The 26485-nt window shown below is 43.7% G+C and overlaps 1 protein-coding gene across 1 annotated transcript; it reads left to right on the top strand.

Annotated features, from left to right (window-relative positions):
• Nucleotides 1–25981, top strand: LOC149427581 (retinol dehydrogenase 7-like). Its single transcript, XM_089667886.1, has 5 exons — nucleotides 1–158; nucleotides 6583–6909; nucleotides 15598–15856; nucleotides 21756–21922; nucleotides 25555–25981. Exons 2-5 carry the CDS (start codon nucleotides 6588–6590, stop codon nucleotides 25770–25772), a joined length of 966 nt encoding a protein of 321 aa, XP_089524012.1. The 5' UTR covers nucleotides 1–158; nucleotides 6583–6587; the 3' UTR covers nucleotides 25773–25981.
• The last annotated feature ends 504 nt before the right edge of the window (nucleotides 25982–26485 follow it).

Genomic DNA, 26485 nt, shown 5'->3' with positions numbered 1-26485 from the left:
ACACATTCTGACCCCCCCACCCCACCCCCACACCAGAATGCTGGGCAGGCTGCTTGTGTTCTCCCAGCAAGGACAGAATTAAGAAGGGACGCAGCACCCAGCCTTCAGTTGCTCGTGAGACTCGAGAATCCTCGTGTTCTACCTCTACAGGTGACCAGGTAAGGAGATCGACTTTCTCATCTTTCATCCACAGATTGTTGAGTATAAATACTGAGCAACAAGTCTGTTTAGTTGTCTTTCCTGAAAGGGATCTATAGAATGGGCAGATCCCGCTACTGCCCTCCGAAAAGCGATCTGTGGTGGGTCGCCCTTGAGAAGCTCGCCAGGCATTCGGGATGTGGATCCTGTCTCCGGAACGCACGCTTTTTTTAGTTTTTTTTTAATTTTTAATCCTAAAGAGGATTTTACATTGCAATATTCCGCTGAAATGTCGATCACAATCTAGGCACGGTCCCACATGGACCTCAGCGGGTGGGGCCAACAGGTCATGCCGCCCGTCAAACTCCCGTGGGCCAATTCAAACTTGCGTCAGAGCAGCGGCATGTTTACCTCCTCCTTGCTGACCCACCGCTTCCTCCGCTGCCTGCCCAGGGCCGGTGCTAGACTGTTCTGCACCCTAGGCAAGACCAGCTACTTCCCACATGGAAGAAAAATATATTTGAAATATATTTTAAAAATATTCTTCCCAAATATAGTGACATATAAATATATATATATAATGTTGAAATGCGTTTTTATATTTTACAAAATATATAACAAAGATTTTTTAAAATCTATATATTTTTAAATATATTCTTCAGATTTTTTTAACATATAAAAGAGTAATTTTAACATATTATATTTGTAAATGCATTCCGATAATGTAGTTTTGTATTTTTAAAGACATATTTGAAATGCTACAATTTTGACTGTATTCAATATATTTCAACAAATATATATATATATATATATATATATATATATTTATTTTTTTAAAATACATTTCAAATATACTGTATGTCTTTAAAAATACAAAACTACATTATCGGAATGCAATTACAAATATAATATGTTAAAATTACTCTTTTATATGTTAAAAAAATCTGAAGAATATATTTACAATATGTATATATTGTATGCTGAAATGCCTTTTTTTATATATTACAAAATATATGAAAAATATTTTTAAAAATATATATTATTTTAAATATATTCTTTAGATTTTTTTTTTAAACATATAAAAAAAGTGATTTTAAAATATATTTTTACATATATTTGTAAATGCATTCCAAAAATGTAGATTTGTATTTTTAAAGACATAAGTATATTTGAAATGCTACAATTTTGACCGTATTCAATATATTTCAAAATAGAGTTCAATAAATATATACTGCATGTTGAAATGCATTTTTTATATATTACAAAATATATGAAAAATATTTTTAAAAACATATTTATTAAATATATTCTTCATATATATATATATATATCGAATACAGTCAAAAATTGTAGCATTTAAAATATACTGTATGTCTTTAAAAATACAAAACTACATTATCGGAATGCATTTACAAATATAATAATATGTTAAAATTACTCTTTTATATGTTAAAAAATCTGAAGAATATATTTACAATAGATATATTGTATGTTGAAATGCCTTTTTTTAAATATTACAAAATATATGAAATATATTTTTAAAAATATATATATTTTAAAAAATATATTCTTCAGATTTTTTTTAATATATAAAAAAGTAATTTTAACATATTTTTACATATATTTTTAAATGCGTTCCAAAAGTGTAGATTTGTATTTTTAAAGACATCCAGTATATTTTGAAATACTACAATTTCGGCTGTAGTCAATATATTTCAAAATAGATTTCAATAAATATATACTGTATGTTGAAATGCATTTTTTATATATTACAAAATATATTATTTTATTTTATTTCAGGTACTTGTATAACGCCGTCAATTTACGCAGCACTTTACATATATATTGTACATTCACATCAGTCCCTAACCCTCAAGGGGCGTACAATTTAAGGTCCCTAACCCTCAAGGGGCGTACAATCTAAGGTCCCTAACCCTCAAGGGGTGTACAATCTAAGGTCCCTAACCCTCAAGGGGTGTACAATCTAAGGTCCCTAACCCTCAAGGGGTGTACAATCTAAGGTCCCTAACCCTCAAGGGGTGTACAATCTAAGGTCCCTAACCCTCAAGGGGCGTACAATCTAAGGTCTCTAACCCTCAAGGGGTGTACAATCTAAGGTCCCTAACCCTCAAGGGGCGTACAATCTAAGGTCCCTAACCCTCAAGGGGCGTACAATCTAAGGTCCCTAACCCTCAAGGGGTGCACAATCTAAGGTCCCTAACCCTCAAGGGGCGTACAATCTAAGGTCCCTAACCCTCAAGGGGTGCACAATCTAAGGTCCCTAACCCTCAAGGGGTGCACAATCTAAGGTCCCTAACCCTCAAGGGGCGTACAATCTAAGGTCCCTAACCCTCAAGGGGTGTACAATCTAAGGTCCCTAACCCTCAAGGGGTGCACAATCTAAGGTCCCTAACCCTCTAGGGGTGCACAATCTAAGGTCCCTAACCCTCAAGGGGCGCACAATCTAAGGTCCCTAACCCTCAAGGGGTGTACAATCTAAGGTCCCTAACCCTCAACGGGCGTACAATCTAAGGTCCCTAACCCTCAAGGAGCGTACAATCTAAGGTCCCTAACCCTCAAGGGGTGCACAATCTAAGGTCCCTAACTCACATTGATATACAAGGGACAATTTAGACAGGATCCAATTAACCTACCAGCATGTCTTTGGAGTGTGAGAGGAAACCGGAGTACCGGGAGGAAACCCACGCAGGTACAGGGAGAACATGCAAACTCCAGGCAGGAGGTGCCATGGTTGGGATTCGAACCAACGACCCTAATACTGCCAGGCGGATGTGCTAACCATTTAGCCACTGTGCTGCCCATATTCAGTTCTTCATTAACCCCTTGGTGCCACATTCTGGTGGACCTTTATAGTGGAGCTGAAGGTATTGTATTTACTTCTCTAATGATCTGGGTCTCTTGCCGGTGCCGGCATCTTCTCCCAGGGTGCTTGTCTTCAGGCATCTTCATTGACCATTGCAAGGCAATGGGATCCCTATGTATGCGCAGGAGTCAGTCATCCCATCACACAGGAACCATGTTGGTGATGCAAGCTGAGCTGCGCATGCTCATGAATGCCATGAGCCCATCTTTCTGGATCCCGATCACCAACAGTGATTGGAAGCTGGCAGTGATAGCTCAGTCAGCGTGCTTTGAGTGTGTGCTCAACACATGAACCTTGGAACCCGATGTATTTGTAGCTGCTGCATTTTGGTCCCCCTATAGTCCTGAATAGCCAGTTATTCAGCATTTCTTCAAACAAGCTTGCTTCAGAGTCAGAAACCTGTCCTTGAGCTTTTTTTTAGCTGTTTATTGAGGGGATTTAGAACTGGGATAGGATAAGGGGGGTATAGGATGCCCAAGGGAACCGACAACTGAGGACAAACTTTCTTGAACAATTCACAAGCTTCTGAAAAATATTTTTAAAAACATATATTTATTAAATATATTCTTCATATATATACACTGTATGTTGAATGCAATTTTTATGTATTACAAAAATATATGAAAGATATATTTTTATAAATATATATTATATATATAAATATATATTATAATATATTATATATTATTTTAAATATATTCTTAGAATTTTATATTATTTTAAATATATATTATATTTTATATTATTATTTTATATTATTTTAAATATATTCTTTAGAATTTTTTTAACATACAAAAAATGTAATTTTAACATATATTTTTACATATATTTCTAAATGCATTCCAAAAATGTAGATTTGTATTTTTAAAAATATTTTTCATATATTTTGTAATAAAAACACATTTCAACATACATGATTTTGCGTGCAGCCCTGTAGCAGAATATCTGCTATAGGGCGGTCGGGAAGTGGTTAATGACTGGCTGGGAAGAGTGCTTGGAAATACATTTTGCTTTGTTTGCTCTGTGCATTCCCCTTCTCTGTGACTTCCACCTTCAGCCATTCACAGTGACCAAAGGTCAAGAATTTCTTACACACCCAACCCCCCCCCCCCATATATTGTTAACCACTTGAGTTCCAGAAGAATTTACCCCCTTCATGACCATGACATTATTTGCTATTTAGCACTGCGCTACTTTAACTGGCAATTGTTCGGTCATGCAACGCTGCACCCAAACCAAATTCATATCATTTTTTTAAATTACATAAACGAAAAAAAAAAGACATTTGTAGAAACATTTTGTAGAAAAAAAAAAAGTTTTTTTTTTATTTTCTGCTATAAAACATCCAATAAGAAAAAAAAATGTCAAAAATCAAATGACTTCATCACTTTAGGCCAAAATGTATTCTACTACTTGACTTTGAGCGTATACCTGTAATAAGCGTATATTAATCCCTTCACGGCGGGCACTCTGACACTAACTGACACTTTGTGGGAACTGGCTAATTGACATCATCAGTGACAATAATACAGTGATCGGCGCTAATAATATACACTGACACTGTACTAATAACACTGGCTGGGAAGGGGTTAATATTTAGGGACAATCAAAGGGTTATCTGCCTGACAATGTGTAATGTGTTTACTGTGCGGTGTTTTCACTCTGCGATGTGCCCGTTTTTGCTCCCTGCTTTGCAGGGAGAAAAAAAAATGGCACATCTCTGCTGTCAGTAGAGAGCCCTGTGTTGTTTACCAGCACAGAGCTCTCTCCTGTTACTCGCCTGTCATTCGCCATTGGCCGGGACCTGCTGATCGGCATGTACTGGAGTGAATATGCAGCACAGCCAGGGTGGCAGGCATGCGGCCTCTAACCCGAGGTACATGTACGTGATTTTGGTGTGGCAGAGTCGCCGGGCCGCAGTATTTTTACCGTGGGGGCGTTTGTCAACTGGTTATATGTATATGCCTTTCTGGCAGCAAAGGAGGCCTGATCTTTTTATTGCTGCAGTTTAATTTATGGATCCTTTTCCTAGCCTGTGAATGGGCAGTTCCAGCAACCCACATGGAAGAAAAATATATTTGAAATAATGAATTTAAAAATATTCTTCCCAAATATATTGACCTATATTTGAAATGCTGCAATTTTGGCCGCATTCAGTATATTTCAAGATTATATTTCAATTAAAAAAATATATATATAAGCACATACATATATACTGTATGTTGAAATGTGTTTTTATTACAAAATATCTGAAAAATATTTTTTAAAATACATTTCAGTATACTGTATGTCTTTAAAAATACAAATCTACATTTTTGGAATGCATTTACAGATAAATGTCAAAATGTATGTTGAAATGCGTTTTTTATATATTACAAAAATATCTGAAAAATATTTTTAAAAATAATTTTTTTTTAAGTATATTCTTTTTTTTATTTTTTACATATATTTGTAATTGCATTCCAAAAATGTAGATTTGTATTTTTAAAGACATACAGTATATTTGAAATGTATTTTTTTTAATTTTTTTTTACATATTTTGTAATAAAAATGCATTTCAACATACAGTGTGTGTGTATATATATATATATATATATATATATATATATATATATATATAATATGCACCTCTCTCTCTCTCTCTCTCTCTCTCTATATATTTTTTTTTTAAATTATTATTTTACAGGATTTATATGGCGCCAACAGTTTGCTCAGCGCTGTACAATATAACGGGAGACAATACAGCAACAATACAGTTCAATACAAGAGGGATAAGAGGGCCCTGATCCTGGGAGCTTACAATCTAGGATTAAATATTCTGAATACGGCCAAAATTGTAGTATTTCAAATATATGTCAATATATTTGGAAAAAATATTTTTAAAATGTATTTAAAATATATTTTTCTTCAATGTGGGAAAAGCTGCAGACTGATAGAACCATCTCTCGGTCACTCTGCTCTCTCCTCCTATCAGCATGCCTCTAGCACTGCAGCACAACTGATCACCTTCTTGTGCTGCTTCTCCCTCTCCCAGCCTAATCCCCACTATGTGGAGACCGCTAGAGGCTGAAACCAAGCAAAATTCAGGTACTTGCAGTGCTTGCATTTAAAAAAATGCACCGGGTTCACACATGTGCGGTGCGGTATATCGCATGTCATTCGTGTGGGAACCGCACCGCATTCCTCTGCAAATCGCATGCGATTTGCGTGCGGTGCAATCGGAACCGTATGGCTCTAATCGCACTGCACCCGCACCAAAAAGGTGCAGGACGCTTTTTTGGGTCCGCACTAGAATCGGATTGCATGGGTATTCACACCTCTGCGATCCGATTCTGCACATCGCGCCGATTTCGGGGTGTCGTTAACATACCCACCCGCAGCGGATCGCATGAACGGGGTGCGATTGTGATGCCGTGCAGAATTTGCACAGAAAACGCTGCGAATCCCACGTCCCATCAGTGTGAACCCGGGCTGAACGATGGATAAATGATTACAGTTGCAGTAATTTGATACTTTTATATCAACATGGAGTTCAGCCGCAACAATATATTTCATTACAGAACCCATGTGCATCATGTGGCTCCCCCTGCTGGTGGCGTTGGGTGTGATTCTTCTGTACAGGTGGTACAGGCAGAGCCAGATCCTGGAGAATCTCGCCGACAAATACGTCTTCATCACCGGATGCGATTCTGGATTCGGGAACTTGCTGGCCAAGCAGCTGGACAAACGTGGGATGAAGGTCCTGGCCACTTGTCTGACGGAGAAAGGTGCCGAAAATCTGAAGAAAGAGACCTCCAGCAGGCTGAGAACAAGAATCGTGGATATCAGCGACAGCCAAAGTGTGAGCTCTGCTGCCCAGTGGGTGTCCAGCATTGTTGGACATGAAGGTGATTGTTTCTCCTATATACTGTATATGATTTACACATACATGGCCCCTTTCCAATTTCATGTCATGCTAAGAGAATGCTGGGTGCAGTGTGGCATGACCGCGCAATTGTCATTCAAAGTGCAACAGCGCTGAAAGCTGAAAATTGGCCTGGACAGGAAAGGGGTAAAACTGCCCGGTAGGTAAGGGGTTAAAGGGTAACTCCATACTAGCAAATGAAATTAAAACTAACCCGTCGCCCTCCAGAGGATTTACCCCCCTTCCTGACCAGGTGCTACGTTACTTTAACTGACAATTGCGCGGTCATGCAACGCTGCACCCAAAAGAAATATACAGTATGTCCTTTTTTCCCCACGAATTGAGCTTACTTTGGTGGTATTTGATCGCCTTTCCTATTTTTTTTTTTTTTTTTTTTTTTTTTGCACTTTAAACAAAAAAAGAAAAATGACAATTTTGAGAAAAAAAAACAATATTTTTGACTTTTTGCTATTAACCACTTCAAGTCCAGACACTTCCCCCCTCCCCTCCAGTCCGGACACTTCCCCCCTCCCCTCCAGTCCGGACACTTTCCCCCCCCTTCCAGTCCGGAACCTTTCCCCCCCTTCCAGTCTGGACACTCCCCCCCCCCTACCAGTCCGGACACTTTCGCCCCCTTCCAGTCTGGACACTCCTCCCCCCCCCCTTCCACTCCGGACACTTTCCCCCCCTTCCAGTCTGGACACTTTCCCCCCCTTCCAGTCCGGACACTTTCCCCCCCTTCCAGTCCGGACACTTTCCCCCCCTTCCAGTCCGGACACTTTCCCCTCCTTCCAGTCCGGACACTTTCACCCCCTTCCAGTCCGGACACTTTCCCCTCCTTCCAGTACGGACACTTTCCCCTCCTTCCAGTCCAGACACTTTCCACCCCTTCCAGTCCGGACACTTTCCCCCCTTCCAGTCCGGACACTTTCACCCCCTTCCAGTCCGGACACTTTCCCCCCCCTTCCAGTCCGGACACTTTCCCCCCCTTCCAGTCCGGACACTTTCCCCCCCCTTCCAGTCCGGACACTTTCCCCCCCTTCCAGTCCGGACACTTTCCCCCCCTTCCAGTCCGGACACTTTCCCCCCCCTTCCAGTCCGGACACTTTCCCCCCCTTCCAGTCCGGACACTTTCCCCTCCTTCCAGTCCGGACACTTTCCCCTCCTTCCAGTCCAGACACTTTCACCCCCTTCCAGTCCGGACACTTTCCCCCCCCTTCCAGTCCGGACACTTTCCCCTCCTTCCAGTCCGGACACTTTCCCCTCTTCCAGTCCAGACACTTTCCACCCCTTCCAGTCCGGACACTTTCCCCCCTTCCAGTGCGGACACTTTCCCCCCCCTTCCAGTCCGGACACTTTCCCCCCCTTCCAGTCCGGACACTTTCCCCCCCTTCCAGTCCGGACACTTTCCCCCCCTTCCAGTCCTGACACTTTCCCCCCCTTCCAGTCCGGACACTTTCCCTCCCTTCCTGCCCGGACACTTTCCCCCCCCTTCCAGTCCGGGCCAATTTTCAGCTTTCAGCGCTATCACGCTTTGAATGACAATTGCGCGGTCATGCAACACTGTACCCAAATGAATTTTTTAGCATTTTTTTGGAGACATAAAACTTTATTTTGGTGGTATTTATTCATCACTGGGATTTTTATTTTTTTGCTATATAAATTAAAAAGTCCAAAATTTTGAAGAAAAAAAGTGTTTTTCTTATAAAATTTTGCGAATAAATAATCTTTCTTCATAAATCTTGGCCAAAATGTATTCAGCTATCTTTTTTGTTAAAAAAACACACACAAATTAGTTTATAACCAAAAATTATAATTTAAAAAAAAACCATGGTGACACTGTACTACTTGTGGGGGGTGATGTTTTTCTTTTTTTACACTGATTGCTTTTATACCCATAAAGGCTGTGAAAGCAATAATTTCTCCTCTCTGGCTGCATTCTTGCAGTCATTGAGAAGTACTGAGTGAGCTGTGATTGGTAACAGCTTGTCACATGGTACAAGGGTGTTGTGAATGGCCATGTGACCTCTGTGATCATTCACAGATTTCACACGTAGTAAGCAAGTGACAGCTTGCTTACTACTATTCATGTGATCACTGATTGGCTGTGCTGTGCAGAGAGATACAAAGCAGCATATGTTTGCTGACAGGGGAGAGATATGTATTGTATACATACATACCTCTCCCTTGTCAGTGGAGGAATAGTGCCCCATCATTGGTATCAGTGGGAGGAATAGTGCCCCATCACTGGTGTCAGTGGGAGGAATAGCGTCCCATCATTGGTGTCAGTGGGAGGAATAGTGCCCCATCATTGGTGTCAGTGGGAGGAATAGCGTCCCATCATTGGTGTCAGTGGGAGGAATAGCGTCCCATCATTGGTGTCAGTGGGAGGAATAGTGCCCCATCATTGGTGTCAGTGGGAGGAATAGTGCCCCATCACTGGTATCAGTGGGAGGAATAGTGCCCCATCATTGGTATCAGTGGGAGGAATAGTGCCCCATCATTGGTGTCAGTGGGAGGAATAGTGTCCCATCATTGGTATCAGAGGGAGGAATAGTGTCCCATCATTGGTGTCAGTGGGAGGAATAGTGCCCCATCACTGGTATCAGTGGGAGGAATAGTGCCCCATCATTGGTATCAGTGGGAGGAATAGTTCCCCATCATTGGTGTCAGTGGGAGGAATAGCGTCCCATCATTGGTGTCAGTGGGAGGAATAGTGCCCCTTCATTGGTGTCAGTGGGAGGAATAGTGCCCCATCACTGGTATCAGTGGGAGGAATAGTGCTCCATCATTGGTATCAGTGGGAGGAATAGCATCCCATCATTGGTATTAGTGGGAGGAATAGTGGCCCATCAATGGTGTCAGTGGGAGGAAAAGTGCCCCATCATTGGTGTCAGTGGGAGGAATGGTGCCCCATCATTGGTGTCACTGGGAGGAAGAGTGCCCCATTGTTGGTGTCAGTGGGGGGAATAGTGCCCCATCATTGGTATCAGTGAGAGGAATAGTGCCCCATCATTGGTGTCAGTGGGAGTGATAGTGCCCCATCATTGGTATTAGTGGAAGGAATAGTGCCCCATCATTGGTGTCAGTGGGAGGAATAGTGCCCCATCATTGGTATCAGTGGGAGGAATAGTGCCCCATCATTGGTATCAGTGGGAGGAATAGTGCCCCATCATTGGTGTCAGTGGCAGGAATAGTGCCCCATCATTGGTATCAGAGGGAGGAATAGCGCCCCATCATTGGTGTCAGTGGGAGGAATAGCGTCCCATCATTGGTATCAGTGGAGGAATAGTGCCCCATCAATGGTGTCAGTGGGAGGAATAGTTCCCCATCATTGGTGTTAGTGGGAGGAATGGTGCCCCATCATTGGTGTCACTGGGAGGAAGAGTGCCCCATTGTTGGTGTCAGTGGGGGGGAATAGTGCCCCATCATTGGTGTCAGTGGAGGAATAGTGCCCCATCATTGGTGTCACTGGGAGGAAGAGTGCCCCATCATTGGTGTCAGTGGGAGTGATAGTGCCCCATCATTGGTATTAGTGGAAGGAATAGTGCCCCATCATTGGTGTCAGTGGGAGGAATAGTGCCCCATCATTGGTATCAGTGGAGGAATAGTGCCCCATCATTGGTATCAGTGGGAGGAATAGTGCCCCATCATTGGTGTCAGTGGAGGAATAGTGCCCCATCATTGGTATCAGAGGGAGGAATAGTGCCCCATCATTGGTGTCAGTGGGAGGAATAGTGCTCCATCATTGGTGTCAGTGGGAGGAATAGTGCCCCATCCATTGGTATCAGTGGGAGGAATAGTGCCCCATCATTAGTATCAGTGGGAGGAATAGTGCCCCATCATTGGTCTTAGCATGAAGAATAGTGCCCCATCAATGGTGTCATTGGGAGGAATAGTGCCCCATCATTGGTGTCATTGGGAGCAATAGTGCCCCAGCATTGTCTTAGCATGAAGAATAGTGCCCCATCAATGGAAGCAGTGGGTAGAAGAGTGTCCCATTAATGGTGAAAGTAGGAGGAATGGTGCCTCATCATTGGTGTCAGTTGGGAACAATAGTGATCCAAGGGCTGGAAAGAGGCAAGCAAAGGGCCGCATCTGGCCCCCAGGCCACAGTTTGGAGACCACTGGTCTAGACTAAGACCTGCTCACTTCCATTGGTGGCCATCTCTTCCCTGTGTTTCTAAGTAAATATTTACATCCTCAATTTCTAGACCCCAGGGTTCATTGGATATTAGAAAATTTGGGAAGGCTGACAATTGGATACTCAGTGTAGGATGTACAGTTGCAAGAAAAAGTATGTGAACCCCTTGGGATTCCATGGAGTTTTGCATGAATTGGGCATAAAATGTGATCTGAACGTCATCTAAGTCACAACAATAGAAGAACACAGTCTGCTGAACATAATACTACACAAACATTAGATGTTGCCATGGTTTCATTGCACATAACATGTAAACATTCACAGTGCAGGGAGGAAAAAGTATGTGAACCTTTGGACTTAATAACTGGTTGACCCTCCTTTGGCAGCAATAACCTCAACCAAACGTTTCCCGTAGTTGCAGATCAGACCTGCACAACGATCTGGAGTCATTTTGGACCACTCCTCTTTACACAACTGTTTCAGTGTAGCAATATTCTTGGGATGTCTGGTGTGAATCGCTCTCTTAAGGTCATGCCACAGCATTTCAATGGGGTTGAGGTCAGGACTCTGACTGGGCCACTCCAGAAGGCGTATTCTGTGCTGTTGCAGCCATTGTTTTGTTGAATTACTTGTATGCTTTGGGTCATTGTCCTGTTGCATCACCCATCCTCTGCGGAGCTTCAGTTGGCGGACAGATGGTCGTACGTTTTCTTGCAAAATGTATTGATAAACTCTGGAATTCATTTTCCCATCAATGACAACAATCCGTCCAGGCCCTGAGGCAGCAAAGCAGCCCCAAACCATGATGCTCCCTCCACCATGTTTCACAGTGGGGATGAGGTTTTGATATTGGTGTGCTGTGCCTTTTTTTCTCCACACATAGTGTTGTGTGTTCTTCCCAAACAACTCAATCTTGGTTTCATCTGTCCACAGTATATTCTGGCAGTAGTGCTGTGGAACATCCAGGTGCTCTTTTGCAAACTTCAAACGTGCTGCAATCTTCTTTTTGGCCAGCAATGGCTTCCTCCGTGGTGTCCTCCCATGTACTCCATTCTTGTTTAATGTTTTCCTTATTGTAGATGTGTCAACAAAAATGTTAGCATGTGCCAGAGATTTCTGTAGGTCTTTAGCTGACACTCTGGGATTCTTCTTTACCTCATGCAGCATTCTGCGCTGTGCTCTTGCAGTCATTTTTACAGGACGACCCCGCCTAGGGAGAGTAGCAACAGTGCTAAACGTTATCCATTTGTAGACAGTCTGTCTTACCGTGGACACATGAACATCAAGGCTCAAGGAGATACTTTTGTAACCCTTTCCAGCTTCATGCAAGTCAACAATTCTTGATGGTAGGTCTTCTGAGAGCTCTTTTCTGCGAGGCATGGTTCACATCAGACAGTGCTTCTTGAAACCAGTAAACCCAAAACAGGTGTGTGTTTTTTAAGGGCAGGACAGCTGTCAGCAACACATCCAATATCATCACACTGATTGGAGTCAAGGTTGGCTCACTCCTGGCTCCAATTAGCTCTGGGAGAAGTCATTAAGCTAGGGCCTCACATACTTTTTCCTCCCTGCACTGTGAATGTTTACATGTTATGTGCAAATAAACCATGGCAACATCTAATGTTTGTGTAGTATTATGTTCAGCAGACTGTGTTCTTCTATTGTTGTGACTTAGATGACGTTCAGATCACATTTTATGCCCAATTCATGCAAAACTCCACGTAATCCCAAGGGGTTCACATACTTTTCTTGCAACTGTATATTGTACTTATTATCTGATTCATAATGCTCAATCTGCAGATCCGATCCATCCTGCGGGGATTCTTCGGCTTACCTTTTCGTGGAGCGGGTCCGGTGTCACCCCATATAGGTTGCATGCCGACGATCCCCGCAGGATGGATCGGATCTGCGGATTGGGGAGCATAATGGATCGGATGCTGATTATGCTCAATCCGCAGATCCAATCTATCATGCGGGGATTGTTGGAGGGGGTGTCACCAAGTGTTATCGCACCGAGTGACGCCAACCCTAGGGACATAGTTAGGCTCCATGTACACGGGACGTTTGGAAAACTCTTCTGAACGATGGAAACTGACTGCTGGAAAACGTAGGTTAAAAAAACGTCTGTTTAGCCGCGTTTATGAGCGTTCGTGTTTAGAAGCGTTTTTTTTTTAAAAGATAACCTCAGGAGACCTTCCAAAATGCCCAGAATGCACTGAAAAACAGGAAAAAATTAACTATTTCAGACATTTTGAAAGAAATAGAGAGAGCAGAAGCAGAGAGAGCAGTATGTGTTGAGATGACCTCATGATTGCTCTGACTGCTTCCCCTTGTATTCTGGAATTCTAGTTGGAGGAAGAACAGAGTGACCATCATGGATATTTATGGAACTCCAACAAATCCCTGGGGAGGTGTGCCCAGTTGGTGCCTGGAGCACCCATAAATAGTCTGAGGCCTGAAGGGGGGGGGGTGGAAGACTTCCTGGCTCCAGTCCTACTAGAGGAGAGCCCTGAGGGCAGGGTTATCGGAGGTGCCATGTAGAAGACATCGAGGTCCCAGCTGGAGACTTAGCTGGGGGGGGGATTATTTGAAAAGCCTAGTCCTGGAGTCTGGAGAACCTCACTGGAGAGAGCCAGGAGAAAGTTGGTTGAAAAGTGTCCAGCTTTCCTACGCCGGTGTAAGTCTGTATCTCTCTCACTAAGTGGTGCCTTTTGGATATTCAAAGATCCTGTAAAAAATAGGATATAAAATGGCGGCGCTAATCAAAAGCATATAATCATAAAGTCCAATTAATCAGAAAAAATTCCAATAAAATGTCCCAAGCGAAGTTCCCACGATCCACCATCACCAAAACACCCGAATGGTTCAGCCTTTTACCAGAAATTCCGACCGAAACACACCGGTCAATATATGCAGCTGAGATGGGAGATGAATATTTGCAGTTAATGAAACTGGTGGTCCTCACCAAGATAGATGTGAATCTTCCTCTCAAAAGAACTTTACAGGCCCTGAAATAAGACTCCCATCCAGTATATCGATGAGGAATAGAAGAAGAAGACCACTCATCGTGTATTAGTTATATAATAAAATCACCCTGTTTATTACAAGTTACTCGTACATTGTATTGGATGGTTACCAGCATTTGAACTAAGTTTCCAACCAGGAAATTGGCCGCCGTCCCTCCAAAACGTGATGACGTCACACGCCGAAGCTCCACCCGACGTGTTTCGTCATCCAATTAACGTCATCAGGGGGTTGGCTAATTGGACGTGCCGATGTCTATATATAGTGCATGGAGGGACCCTCCCACTAATCAAGATACATTCCAGGAGATGGAAGGAGCTCCCGGAAAACACCAAACGGGAAGCGGACCGCAATAAAGAGCCCACTCCTATCATGAGATAGCTAATCAACAGTAAGAACCACAGGAAGGGAAAAAACTGACTTCACTAAGGGGCCCACCCATAATGTTACTGCCAAAAACGGACAATAAATGCAAGAAGATAATTATACATATAAGAAGAATATGATTAAACGATTTTTAATTATCAGACAATCAAATTCTAAAGGGCAAAGATCATATAAAATATCATTTTTAATTGAGTGACTTCAACACCGATGGATTAGGCCATCTTGTGGGGAAAAATAGAAACTACACCAATAATACAACAAAGAAATCAGAACAATTACAAATGAACATAAAATCAAATTAAAAACACATTATATAACTACATCAGTACCAAAAAAGCAAAAAAACAATCAAAAACACAAAACAATATACAGAGAAAAAAATATAATGCTTTAAAATCAACCAAAAAATATAAAAATTAAAAATTATTGATAAATGCATTTACATCCCACTCCATGTTCAAGCCAAGGTCAGGTACCAGGTGGGAATCAGAGCAGACATAATCAGATGGGATAGCCACAGAGGAGCGAGAGAGAGAGAGTATCCGTAAGCCAGGCCGAGGTCAGATCAGGGGTAAGGCAGAGTAGACAGGTCCAGGAGCAAGCCAAGTCGGTAACAGGAAATCACAGGTCAAAGTCACAAGAAACAGGGCACAGGGAGTTAGAGATCATCCAGCAACTTGAGGAAGTGATGAGCCTCCTTATAAAGGCCGTCTGGCACCAGACTGAGGCCGATGTGTCCTTCTGCGGCCATGCAGAGTACTGGCAGGAATGCCAGATCTTCCAGAACCTCTGCCGTGGACAGGACCCTGATACATTGAGAAGCCACCAGCCCCAAAAATCCAGACATCTAATTTGATGACTTCTATACCCCTTCTAACATATCTTGAGTGAAGTTCTCCTTTAAGGGGGAAAGGATCGGAAAGTTCACAGTTTATGATCAGAAGACCTTTTTTTCAGGTTAGGAAATTAAAAAAACAAAAATAAAAGGTGATGCCTGGTTTCATATGCATCCTTGTTTGACCCTCAAAGGAAGTCATTTATTTAGGAACATTCCTATAGATGTTTCGATAGTTTTCTGATTCCAGTACTGACGTTACTTTGTTTCGTGGCTCACAGGGCTTTGGGGATTGGTGAACAATGCTGGATTTGCCATCGCTATGGGTCCCAATGAGTGGCAAACAAAAGAAGACTTCTCCAAGGTCCTGAACGTGAATCTTCTTGGGACGATCGATGTCACGGTGCGCTTGCTGCCTCTTGTCAGAAAAGCCCGGGGACGAATTGTCGTGGTATCCAGTGCCGCTGGGAGATTGGGTTTTATCGGTGGGGGATATTGTCCTTCAAAGTTCGGCCTGGAGGCTTTCTCAGACAGTTTAAGGTGAGTTACCGTGGTGATCGGGGGTAAAAGGATTGTCGCTTACAATGATCATTGCTGTAATACATATAAACACGAATTATAAAGGAATAATCAGATCAAAGTGTTTTATCCTTTAAAACGTTTTATTAATAAAGGTAATGCGCTCACATGATGATTGAATATAAACCGCTTTGTGCAAAAAAATGTATCTTCCTGAGTTGTTGGCAGTGGTGAAAATCCAAAAATGACCAGCTGTTGTTAGTATGGAACCATCGAGCTGCTGTCAGTATGGAACCATCGAGCGTGGTGTCAGTATGGAACCATCGAGCTGGAGTCAGTATGGAACCATTGAGCTGGAGTCAGTATAGAACCATCAAGCGTGGTGTCAGTATGGAACCATCGAGCTGGTGTCAGTATGGAACCATCGAGCGTGGTGTCAGTATGGAACCATCGAGCTGGTGTCAGTATGGAACCATCGAGCGTGGTGTCAGTATGGAACCATCAAGCGTGGTGTCAGTATGGAACCATTGAGCTGGTGTCAGTGTGGACCCATCGAGTGTGGTGTCAGTATGGAATCATCGAGCGTGGTGTCAGTATGGAACCATCGAGCGTGGTGTCAGTATGGAACCATCGAGCGTGGTGTCAGTATGGAACCATCGAGCGTGGTGTCAGTATGAACCCATCGAGCGTGGTGTCAGTATGGACCCATCGAGCGTGGTGTCAGTATGGACCCATCGAGCGTGGTGTCAGTATGGACCCATCAAACGTGGTGTCAGTATGGAACCATCGAGCTGGTGTCAGTATGGACCCATCGAGCGTGGTGTCAGTATGGACCCATCGAGCGTGGTGTCAGTATGGACCCATCGAGCGTGGTGTCAGTATGGACCCATCGAGCGTGGTGTCAGTATGGACCCATCAAACGTGGTGTCAGTATGGACCCATCGAGCGTGGTGTCAGTATGGACCCATCGAGCTGGTGTCAGTATGGAACCATAGAGCGTGGTGTCAGTATGGACCCATCGAGCTGGTGTCAGTATGGAACCATCGAGCGTGGTGTCAGTATCGAACCATCGAGCTGGTGTCAGTATGGAACCATCGAGCGTGGTGTCAGTATGGAATCATCGAGCGTGGTGTCAGTATGGAACCATCGAGCGTGGTGTCAGTATGGAACGATCTAGCTTGGTGTCAGTATGGAATGATCTAGCTTGGTGTCAGTATGGAACCATCGAGCTGGTGTCAGTATGGAACCATCGAGCGTGGTGTCAGTATAGACCCATCGAGCTGGTGTCAGTATGGACCCATCAAATGTGGTGTCAGTATGGACCCATCGAGCGTGGTGTCAGTATGGACCCATCGAGCGTGGTGTCAGTATGGACCCATCGAGCGTGGTGTCAGTATGGACCCATCGAGCGTGGTGTCAGTATGGAACCATCGAGCGTGGTGTCAGTATGGAACCATCGAGCTGGTGTCAGTATGGAACCATCGAGCGTGGTGTCAGTATGGAACCATCGAGCGTGGTGTCAGTATGGAACCATCGAGCGTGGTGTCAGTATGGAACCATCGAGCGTGGTGTCAGTATGGAACCATCGAGCTGGTGTCAGTATGGAACCATCGAGCGTGGTGTCAGTATGGAACCATCGAGCGTGGTGTCAGTATGGAACCATCGAGCGTGGTGTCAGTATGGAACCATCGAGCGTGGTGTCAGTATGGAACCATCGAGCTGGTGTCAGTATGGAACCATCGAGCTGGTGTCAGTATGGAACCATCGAGCGTGGTGTCAGTATGGAACCATCGAGCTGGTGTCAGTATGGAACCATTGAGCTGGTGTCAGTATGGAACCATCGAGCTGCTGTCAGTATGGAACCATCGAGCTGGTGTCAGTATGGAACCATCGAGCTGCTGTCAGCATGGAACCATCGAGCTGCTGTCAGCATGGAACCATTGAGCGTGGTAACGCCAAAGCCCCTCCATATACTGACACCACACTCGATGGTTCCATACTGACACCGGCTGGTAATTTTAGGATTTTCATCACTGCTGAAAACTCAGGAGGATAAATTTTTTTGCACAAAGCAGTTTATATTCAATCATCATGTGAGTGCATTACCTTTCTTAATAAAATGTTTTTAAAGGATAAAACACTATGATTTGATTATTCCTTTATATAATATTTTTACCAAAAGACATTCCTTTTGGCCAAAATTTATGAAGAAATTAGATTTTTTTAAATTATTTTTAATGGATATGTTGTATAGCAGAAAGTAAAAAATGTTGTGATGAAGAACTTCGATCTTTTTTTTTTTAATTATTATTATTTATTTTATTGGTTATGTTTTATAACAGAAGGTAGAAAATAATGTGATTTTTTTTTTTTAAATATCATTTGCATAATAAACAACCCAGCGGTGACGAAGAACTTTTATTTTATTGGTCATGTTAATAACAGGTCGAAAACATTGGGTTTTTTTTTTTTTCAAAATGTTTGTTTAATAAAAATATTTACTATTATATAAGATAGGTTTGTGCAAAAAAATGAATGTCATTTGCAGACAGTGTTGCATGACCGCACAATTGCCAGTTAAAGTAGTGCATTGCTGAATAGCAAAAAAAGGCCTGGTCATAAAAGTGGTAACACCTTCCAGTGCTCAAGTGGTTGCAAAATGAGAAGTTATTGCCAAATCACTAGGCCTAAAGCAGAAATGTGAACATTGCTCCAGTCCATAAACGTTGTACAGGTGTGAGAATTGGTGAACCGAGTAACAGCTTCCCGTCCGCCCTATGGCAGAAATACTGCTTCAGAGCTGCACGGGTGCGCAAAATCGCATATATATACAGTGAAAGAAATGTGTATTTGCTCCCCGGCCCCTCACACAGAAATGATCGGTCTTACAATGGAATGTTCGCCCCTCACACAGAAATGATCGGTCTAACAATGGAATGTTCGGTGTAACACTGAGAGACAGAATACAACAACAAATTCAGCAGAAATGCGTCTAACAAATGATGACGGATCTGCATGTTCATGAGGGAAAGAAGGATTTGATTCCCTATCATTCAGCAGGATTTCTGGCTCCCAGGTGTCTTTCATAAGGTAACAAGCTGAGATTAGAAGCAGTCTCTTAAAGGGAGTGCTGCTAATCTCATTGTGTTACCTGTATAAAAGACACCTGTCCACAGGAGCCATCAAACCATCAGATTCCAAACTCTCCACCATGGCAAAGACCAAAGAGCTGTCCAAGGATGTCAGGGACAAGATGGTAGACCTACACAAGGCTGGACTGGGCTACCAAACTATGGCCAAGCAGCTTGGTGAGAAGGTGACAACAGTTGGTGCAATCATTCACAAATGGAAGAAACACAAAACAAGTGTCAGTCTCCCTAGGTCTGGTGCACCATGCAAGATCTCACCTCGTGGGGTGTCAATGATCATGAGAACAGTGAGGAATCATCCCAGAACTACACGTGAGGATCTTGTCAATGATCTCCAGGCAGCTGGGACCACAGTCACCAAGAAAACAATTGGTAACACACTACGCCGACAAGGACTGAAATCCTGCAGTGCCCGCAAGGTCCCTCTGCTCAAGAAAGCCCATGTCCAGACCCGTCTGAAGTCTGCCACTGAACATCTGAATGATGCAGAGGAGGACTGGTGGGAAGTGTTGTGGTCAGATGAGACTCTTTGGCATCAACTCAACTCGCCATGTTTGGAGGAGGAGGAATGCTGCCTATGACCCCAAGAACACCATTCCAACTGTGAAACATGGTGGTGGAAACATTCTGCTTTGGGGGTGTTTTTCTGCTAAGGGGACAGGACAACTGCACCGCATCAAAGGGACGATGGACGGGGCAATGTACCATCAAATCTTGGGTGAGAACCTTCTTCCCTCAGCCAGGGCATTGAAAGTGGGTGGTGGATGGGTGTTCCAGCATGACAATGACCCAAAACACACGGCCAAGGCAACAAAGGAGCGGCTCAAGAAGAAGCACATTAAGGTCCTGGAGTGGCCTAGCCAGTCTCCAGACCTTCATCCGATTGAAAATCTGTGGAGGGATCTGAAAGTTCGAGATGGCAAACGTCAGCCACCAAACCTTAATGACTTGGAGAGGATCTGCCAAGAGGAGTGGGCCAAAATCCCTCCTGAGATGTGTGCGAAGCTGGGGGCCAACTCCAGGAAACATCTGACCTGATTGCCAACATGGGATTTGCCACCAAGTACTAAGTCATGTTTTGTGAAGGGGATCAAATCCTTCTTTCCCTCATGAACATGCAGATCAGTCATCATTTGTTAGACGCATTTCTGCTGAATTTGTTGTTGTATTCTGTCTCTCAGTGTTACACCGAACATTCCATTGTTAGACCGATCATTTCTGTGTGAGGGGCGAACATTCCATTGTTAGACCGATCATTTCTGTGTGAGGGGCGAACATTCCATTGTTAGACCGATCATTTCTGTGTGAGGGACGAACATTCAACATCAGCCGGGGAGCAAATACGCATTTCCTTCACTGTATATATACGTGATTTTTTAGTTCCGGATAGGGGGCACTTGCCCTACCGCGTCGCCATTCATGGCCTCGGCTGTCAATCACCGGGTCCCGGCAGCGGAGGATTGCTGAGCATCTCCGACGGGGGGGGAACTGTTTGTAAAGAAAACATTTCTCTCCCGTCAGCTCCTGCAAACTGCTTTGCATGGCTCTGCACAGCACAGCCATACAAAGCAGTGTGCTTACAGTGAAGTACAAACACAGCACACAGTTAACCCATTGATTGCCCATCATGTTAACCTCTTCTTCCCCAGTACCATTAGTATACATTGTCTGTGCTTTTTATTAGCACTGATCACTGTATTGGCATCTCTGGGGATGTCAGTGACACCAAGTCGATTCCCCCCCAGTGTCAGAATTACCACCGCAGTCCCCCTATAAGTTGCTGGTCGCCACCATTACTAGTAAAGTTTTGAAAAAAATTTGAAAAATCCAGTATATATACCGCTATTTTTGTAAACGCTATACCTTTTCTGGCCTAAATTTATTAAGTAATTTTATTTTTTTTTATTTTTTTTTTTACTGGATATGTTTAATAGCAAAAAAAATCAAAAATATATTTTTTTTTTCACTAAATTGTTGGCCTTTTTTTTTTTTGTATAGCCAAAAAAATTAAAAATGCACAGGTGATCAAATAACAACAGAAAGCTCTTTTTGTGGGGAAAAAAAGAACATAAATTTCATTTGGGTGCAGTGTGTGTCACTGATTGCCGCCATTACTAGTAAAAAATAAAAAAAATCCCAGTATCTAAACCACCATTTGTAGGCGCTATAACTTTCACATAAACCAATTAATTTACATGTTTTGGGATTTTTTTTTTAAGCAAAGAAAGACGTGAAGTCTAATACATTCTGGCCTAAATTTATGAAGAAATTTGATTTTTTAAATTTTTTTTTTACTGGACGTGTTTAATAGAAAAATTTCAAATATATAGTTTTTTTTTCCTCAAAATTGTCAGTCTTTTTTTTTATAGTGCAAAAAATAAAAACCGCACAGGCGAACAAATACCAACGAAAGAAAGCTTTTTGTTTAAATTTTTTTTAATGGACATGTTTAATAGCAAAAAAAACAAAAATATTGTTTTTTTTTCTCAAAATTGTCGGTCTTTATTGTTTATAGCGCAAAAAATAAAAAACGCATTAAATGCTACCAAAAAAAAAAGCTCTTTTTGTGGGAAAAAGGACAGAAATTTAATTTGGGTGCAACATCACATGACCGCACAAATGTCTGTTAAAGTAACGCAGCGCCGTAACACAAAAAATGGCCCGGTCAGGAAGGGGAGGGGGGGGGATCCTCTGGTTAATGAAGTCGAAAACGATTTTCTGTTGAAACATTTCTATTAATTCACTATATTTGTATGTTTTCTGTCCTCCAGGAGGGAGATGCGTGAATTTGGCGTGAAGGTTTCCATCATTGAGCCGGGAGCGTTCAGGACCCCCGCATGCGTGGCTGTGGATAGTTATATAAATAACTTGAACCGAATGTGGGAGAAACTTCCAGCGCATATTAAGGAGAGCTATGGAGAGGACTACCTCAAGGGATGTAAGTTCTCACAGACAGACCCATATTGCAGCTTTTTTGCTTTTGCGGAGATCCCGCCACCTGATTGTTCATGGCCATCGGTGAACGTTTCCCCAATATTGGGCATTAAAAGAAGAAAAAAATCCGGGGTCTGTCTGAACCTCTTGACTCTTTAAAATGTAATCCGGTGATCCTGCCCCTTTATACCCACTTCCGGGTCTAGGGTGACAACGCTCACTGTGCTCTACTTATGGAGGAGCCACGTTGTCACCCTAGGACAGGAAGTCTCCCTTCATCCTTTCATATTGGAGTGCAGGATCCGTGCCTCCAGCATTGATGGGTTATGATTGGCGGGCCACGAAGGATATCCATTTTAAAAAAAAAATTTTTCATACCAATGGTTACGCATTTTGACCCTCGTTGGGTCTTGATGACAGATCAATGCAAATTTACTCCTTTCAGTAGGTAGGATGTGGGCACTTCCTTTGTGTTACGTCACATCTTTTCCATGGAGAGCTGAACTCCTGGTATGGAATTTTTTTTTGGTCCAGTTTGGACAGATGGAAGTCTATGTATTCCGTACCTGTGGGATGGCTGTGGAATTAGGTTGTCGCTGTAGTAGTTGCCCTTTACTACAGCCATCGTCGCCTTCTTCCAGGTCCTGTGCCAAGCCGCTGCCATAGTGCATCCTAACCACAAGCGGTCCCTCACATTATGCCGCTCAAGGGGCTTTGGTGAATCCGGAGTCTCGCAGCAATATAGGGGTGCAGGCTGTCCACCAATCAATGAAGTATGAGGAGATGAGAGACGCCACACACCATTAGCTCAATGAGGGAAGAGAACCCCCTTCAGAGACCCCACTTACATTAGGGTCTCCATCAGAGACCATCCCCCTTGCATTAGGGTCTCCATCAGAGACCATCCCCCTTACATTAAAGTCTCCATCAGAGACCTCCCTTACATTAAAGTCTCCATCAGAGGCCATCCCCGTTACATTAGGGTCTCCATCAGAGACCATCCCCTTATATTAGGGTCTCCAACAGAGCCCCCCTTACATTAGGGTCTCCATGAGAGACCATTCCCCCTTACATTAGGGTCTCCATCAGAGACCATCCTTCTTACATTAGGGTCTCCAACCTAGCCCCCTCTTACATTAGGGTCTCCATCAGCGACCATCCCCCTTACATTAGGGTTTCCAACAGAGCCGCCCCTTAAATTAGGGTCTCCATCAGAGCCCCCTTAATCCCCAACAGAGCCCCCCTTAAATTAGGATCACCATCAGAGCCCCCTTAAACTAGGGTCTCCATCAGAGCCCCCTTAAATTAGGGTCTCCATCAGAGCCCCCTTAATCTCCATCAGAGCCCCCCTTAAATGAGGGTCTCTATCAGAGCCCCCCTTAAATTAGGGTCTCCATCAGAGCCCCCTTAAATTAGGGTCTCCATCAGAGACCCCTTAATCTCCATCAGAGCCCCCCTTAAAGTAGGGTCTCCCTCAGAGCCCCCTTAAATTAGGGTCTCCACCAGAGCCCCCTTAATCTCCATCAGAGCCTCCCTTAAATTAGGGTCTTCATCAGAGCCCCCTTAAATTAGGGTCTCCATCAGGGCCCCCTTAATCTCCATCAGAGCCCCTCTTAAATTTGGGCTTCCATCAGAGCCACCTTAAATTAGGGTCTCCATCAGAGACCCCTTTACATTACAGTCTCCATCAGAGGCCCCCCTTACATTAGGGTCTCCATCAGAGGCCCCCCTTACATTACAGTCTCCATCAGAGGCCCCCCTTACATTACAGTCTCCATCAGAGACCCCCTTACATTAGGGTCTCCATCAGAGGCCCCCCTTACATTAGGGTCTCCATATATAAACTTTTTGAGGTTTAAAGAGGAAGAGGATGACATCACTTTGAAGACCTGGAAAATGAGCACATGGTGGGCCATGAAGAAACATGAGGTCACTTGCGGATATAAATTGAGGACGTTGATTTAGTTTGGACGCTGAGGAACGTTTTTTTATTTTGGACTTCCTGGGGAGGAAGTGATATCTTGGAGACCAGGGGTTGTGCGCTATGAGAATGTGTTTATAGTACACACACGTATTTATGGTTTAACAGCATTTGGGGTTCACTTGGTTTTGAATTTACACAGTGCTTCATCAGACCCCCCTCCCCCTTACATTAGGGTGTTCATCAGAGCCCCCCTTACATTAGGATCCTCATCAGACCCCCTTACATTAGGGTGTTCATCAGAGCCCCCCTTACATTAGGGTCCTCATCAGAGCCCCCCTTACATTAGGGTCCTCATCAGAGCCCCCCTTACATTAAGGTCCTCATCAGACCCCCCTCCCCCTTACATTAGGGTGTTCATCAGAGCCCCCTTTACATTAGGGTCTTCATCAGAGCCCCCCTTACATTAGGGTCCTCATCAGAGCCACCCTTACATTAGGGTCCTCATCAGAGCCCCCTTACATTAGGGTCCCCATCAGAGCAGTCGCCTTACATTAGGGTCCTCATCAGAGCCCCCCTTACCTTAGGGTCTTCATCAGAGCCACCCTTACATTAGGGTCTTCATCAGAGCCCCCCTTACATCAGGGTCTTCATCAGAGCCCCCCTTACATTAGAATCTTCATCAGAGCCCACTTTACATTAGGGTCCTCATCAGAGCCCCCCCATTCATTAGGGTCCCCATCAGAGCAGTCCCCTTACCTTAGGGTCTTCATTAGACTCCATTACATTATGGTTCCCATCAGAGCCCCCCTTACATTAGGGTCCCCATCAGAGCCCCCCATACATTAGGGTCCCCATCAGAGCCCCCCTTACATTAGGATCTTCATCAGAGCAGTCCCCTTACCTTAGGGTCTTCATTAAACCCCCAATACATTAGGGTCTTCATCAGAGCCCCCTTTACATTAGGGTCTTCATCAGAGCCCCCTTACATTAGGGTCTTCATCAGAGACCCCTTACCTTAGGGTCTTCATCAGAGCCCACTTTACATTAGGGTCTTCATTAGAGCCCCCCTTACATTAGGGTCTTCATCAGAGCCCCCCTTACATTAGGGTCTTCATCAGAGCCCCCCTTACATCAGGGTCCTCATCAGAGCCCCCCTTACATTAGGGCCTTCATCAGAGCCCCCCTTACATTAGGGTCTTCATCAGAGCCTTCTTACAATAGGGTCCTCATCATAGCCCCCCTTAAATTAGGGTCCTCATCATAGCCCCCCTTACATTATGGTCCCCATCAGAGCAGTTCCCTTACCTTAGGGTCTTTATTTGCCCCCCCCCATTACATTAGGGTCCCCACCAGAGCCCCCCCTTATCACTATAAGGCACAGATTGCTGTACCAACAGGAGCAGGTCTGGGCAGAGGAGGTTTTTGTTCTTCCGTGAATTCTGAGGTCCAATTGCAACCAATTCATTAGCTGCAAGGATACCAGCAGGAACCAAGCTGCAGACTGCAAAGGAATGGGGGGGAACCATAGGTGGCCTCTGTTGATGTATTGAGGACACCACGGACCTTAGTTGCGGGCCGGATCAAATCTTCGGATGTGACCTGCAGGCTGTAGTTTGGAGACCCCCCGATAATGATAATTGGCACAAATATTTTTTTCTATAAATCCAGTACTGTTGACATTTTCGGTGTTTGACTTTTGATATACCCAACAGGCATCAAGGGTCTGCAAGCATTACCAGCATCATCCAGTCCAAAGACGTACCAAGTCTCAGATTGTATGGAGCACGCCCTGACCGCTGTCCACCCCTGGACCCGGTACTCACCCGGCTGGGACTGCAAGCTGCACTACCTCCCTCTCTCCTACCTCCCCACCGCCATCTCTGACTATTGGCTGGGCCAGTTTTCTCCCAAACCTGCTAACAGGACATGATGGAAGAAATAAAGATCACCGATGGGTGCCATGAAGAATCGGTCGATCTTGATGGCCAGTGGGTCACCAAAACCAAATGTTCAAGATGCTTATTTCCCGTTTAATCGTGTATTGTTATATTTACACTGATACAATGTACCTCCGGGCCAGAGACTAGAACCGGTGGGTTGTCTCTGTCAAATGTTCAATAAAGCTTTGTAAAATACTCAGTTGGAAGTGGTTTATGGACTCACATTTGTATGTCATTTAGGTGGGGAATGGGGACAAGGTTCAGATTTATCTTGTGTTTCTGTTGGATCTTGTCTGTTCATGATCCACCGGGCCTGGGCAATGGACCCCTCAAACCTAGGTCAGTTGCCTTTGAAGGGCCAATATTAGGGGCCTTGTTAAGTGCTGCCCCCCCCTTGGTGTACTGGAAGCTGCTATAGGGAAAGCTAAGAAACGGCAGAGGGCAAGATTAGGGTCACTTAGGGAACAGTACTTCAAATTTGATTGCTAGCTCTTTGACCAATCAATTCTTTTGCTGCCTTTTGTGCTCTAATGCATTGAAAACCAATTAATCCATTCCGGAGGTCAGAAAAAGGAAAAAAAAGTCTTTATCTGTTCAAAACTCTTTATAAAGTGCACTTTAAAGGCATAAATACTGTACAGGGACATGATTAAAAATTAATTCGTAAATGCATTGAAAACCAATTAATCTGTTCATATTGCGA

Source organism: Staurois parvus, unplaced genomic scaffold (genome assembly GCF_062004578.1).
Source record: "Staurois parvus isolate SC_StPar_1 unplaced genomic scaffold, SC_StPar_1.0 ptg003645l, whole genome shotgun sequence".
Lineage (NCBI taxonomy): Eukaryota > Metazoa > Chordata > Amphibia > Anura > Ranidae > Staurois > Staurois parvus.
This window is presented reverse-complemented; position numbering and strand designations above follow the sequence as displayed.

Coding starts and splice junctions, on each gene's coding strand:
- LOC149427581 (XM_089667886.1), top strand. CDS start 6,588: ATGTGCATCATGTGGCTCCCCCTGCTGGTGGCGTTGGGTGTGATTCTT. Junction 6,910..15,597: donor CAGCATTGTTGGACATGAAG/GTGATTGTTTCT, acceptor CGTGGCTCACAG/GGCTTTGGGGATTGGTGAAC. Junction 21,923..25,554: donor AGAGGACTACCTCAAGGGAT/GTAAGTTCTCAC, acceptor TATACCCAACAG/GCATCAAGGGTCTGCAAGCA.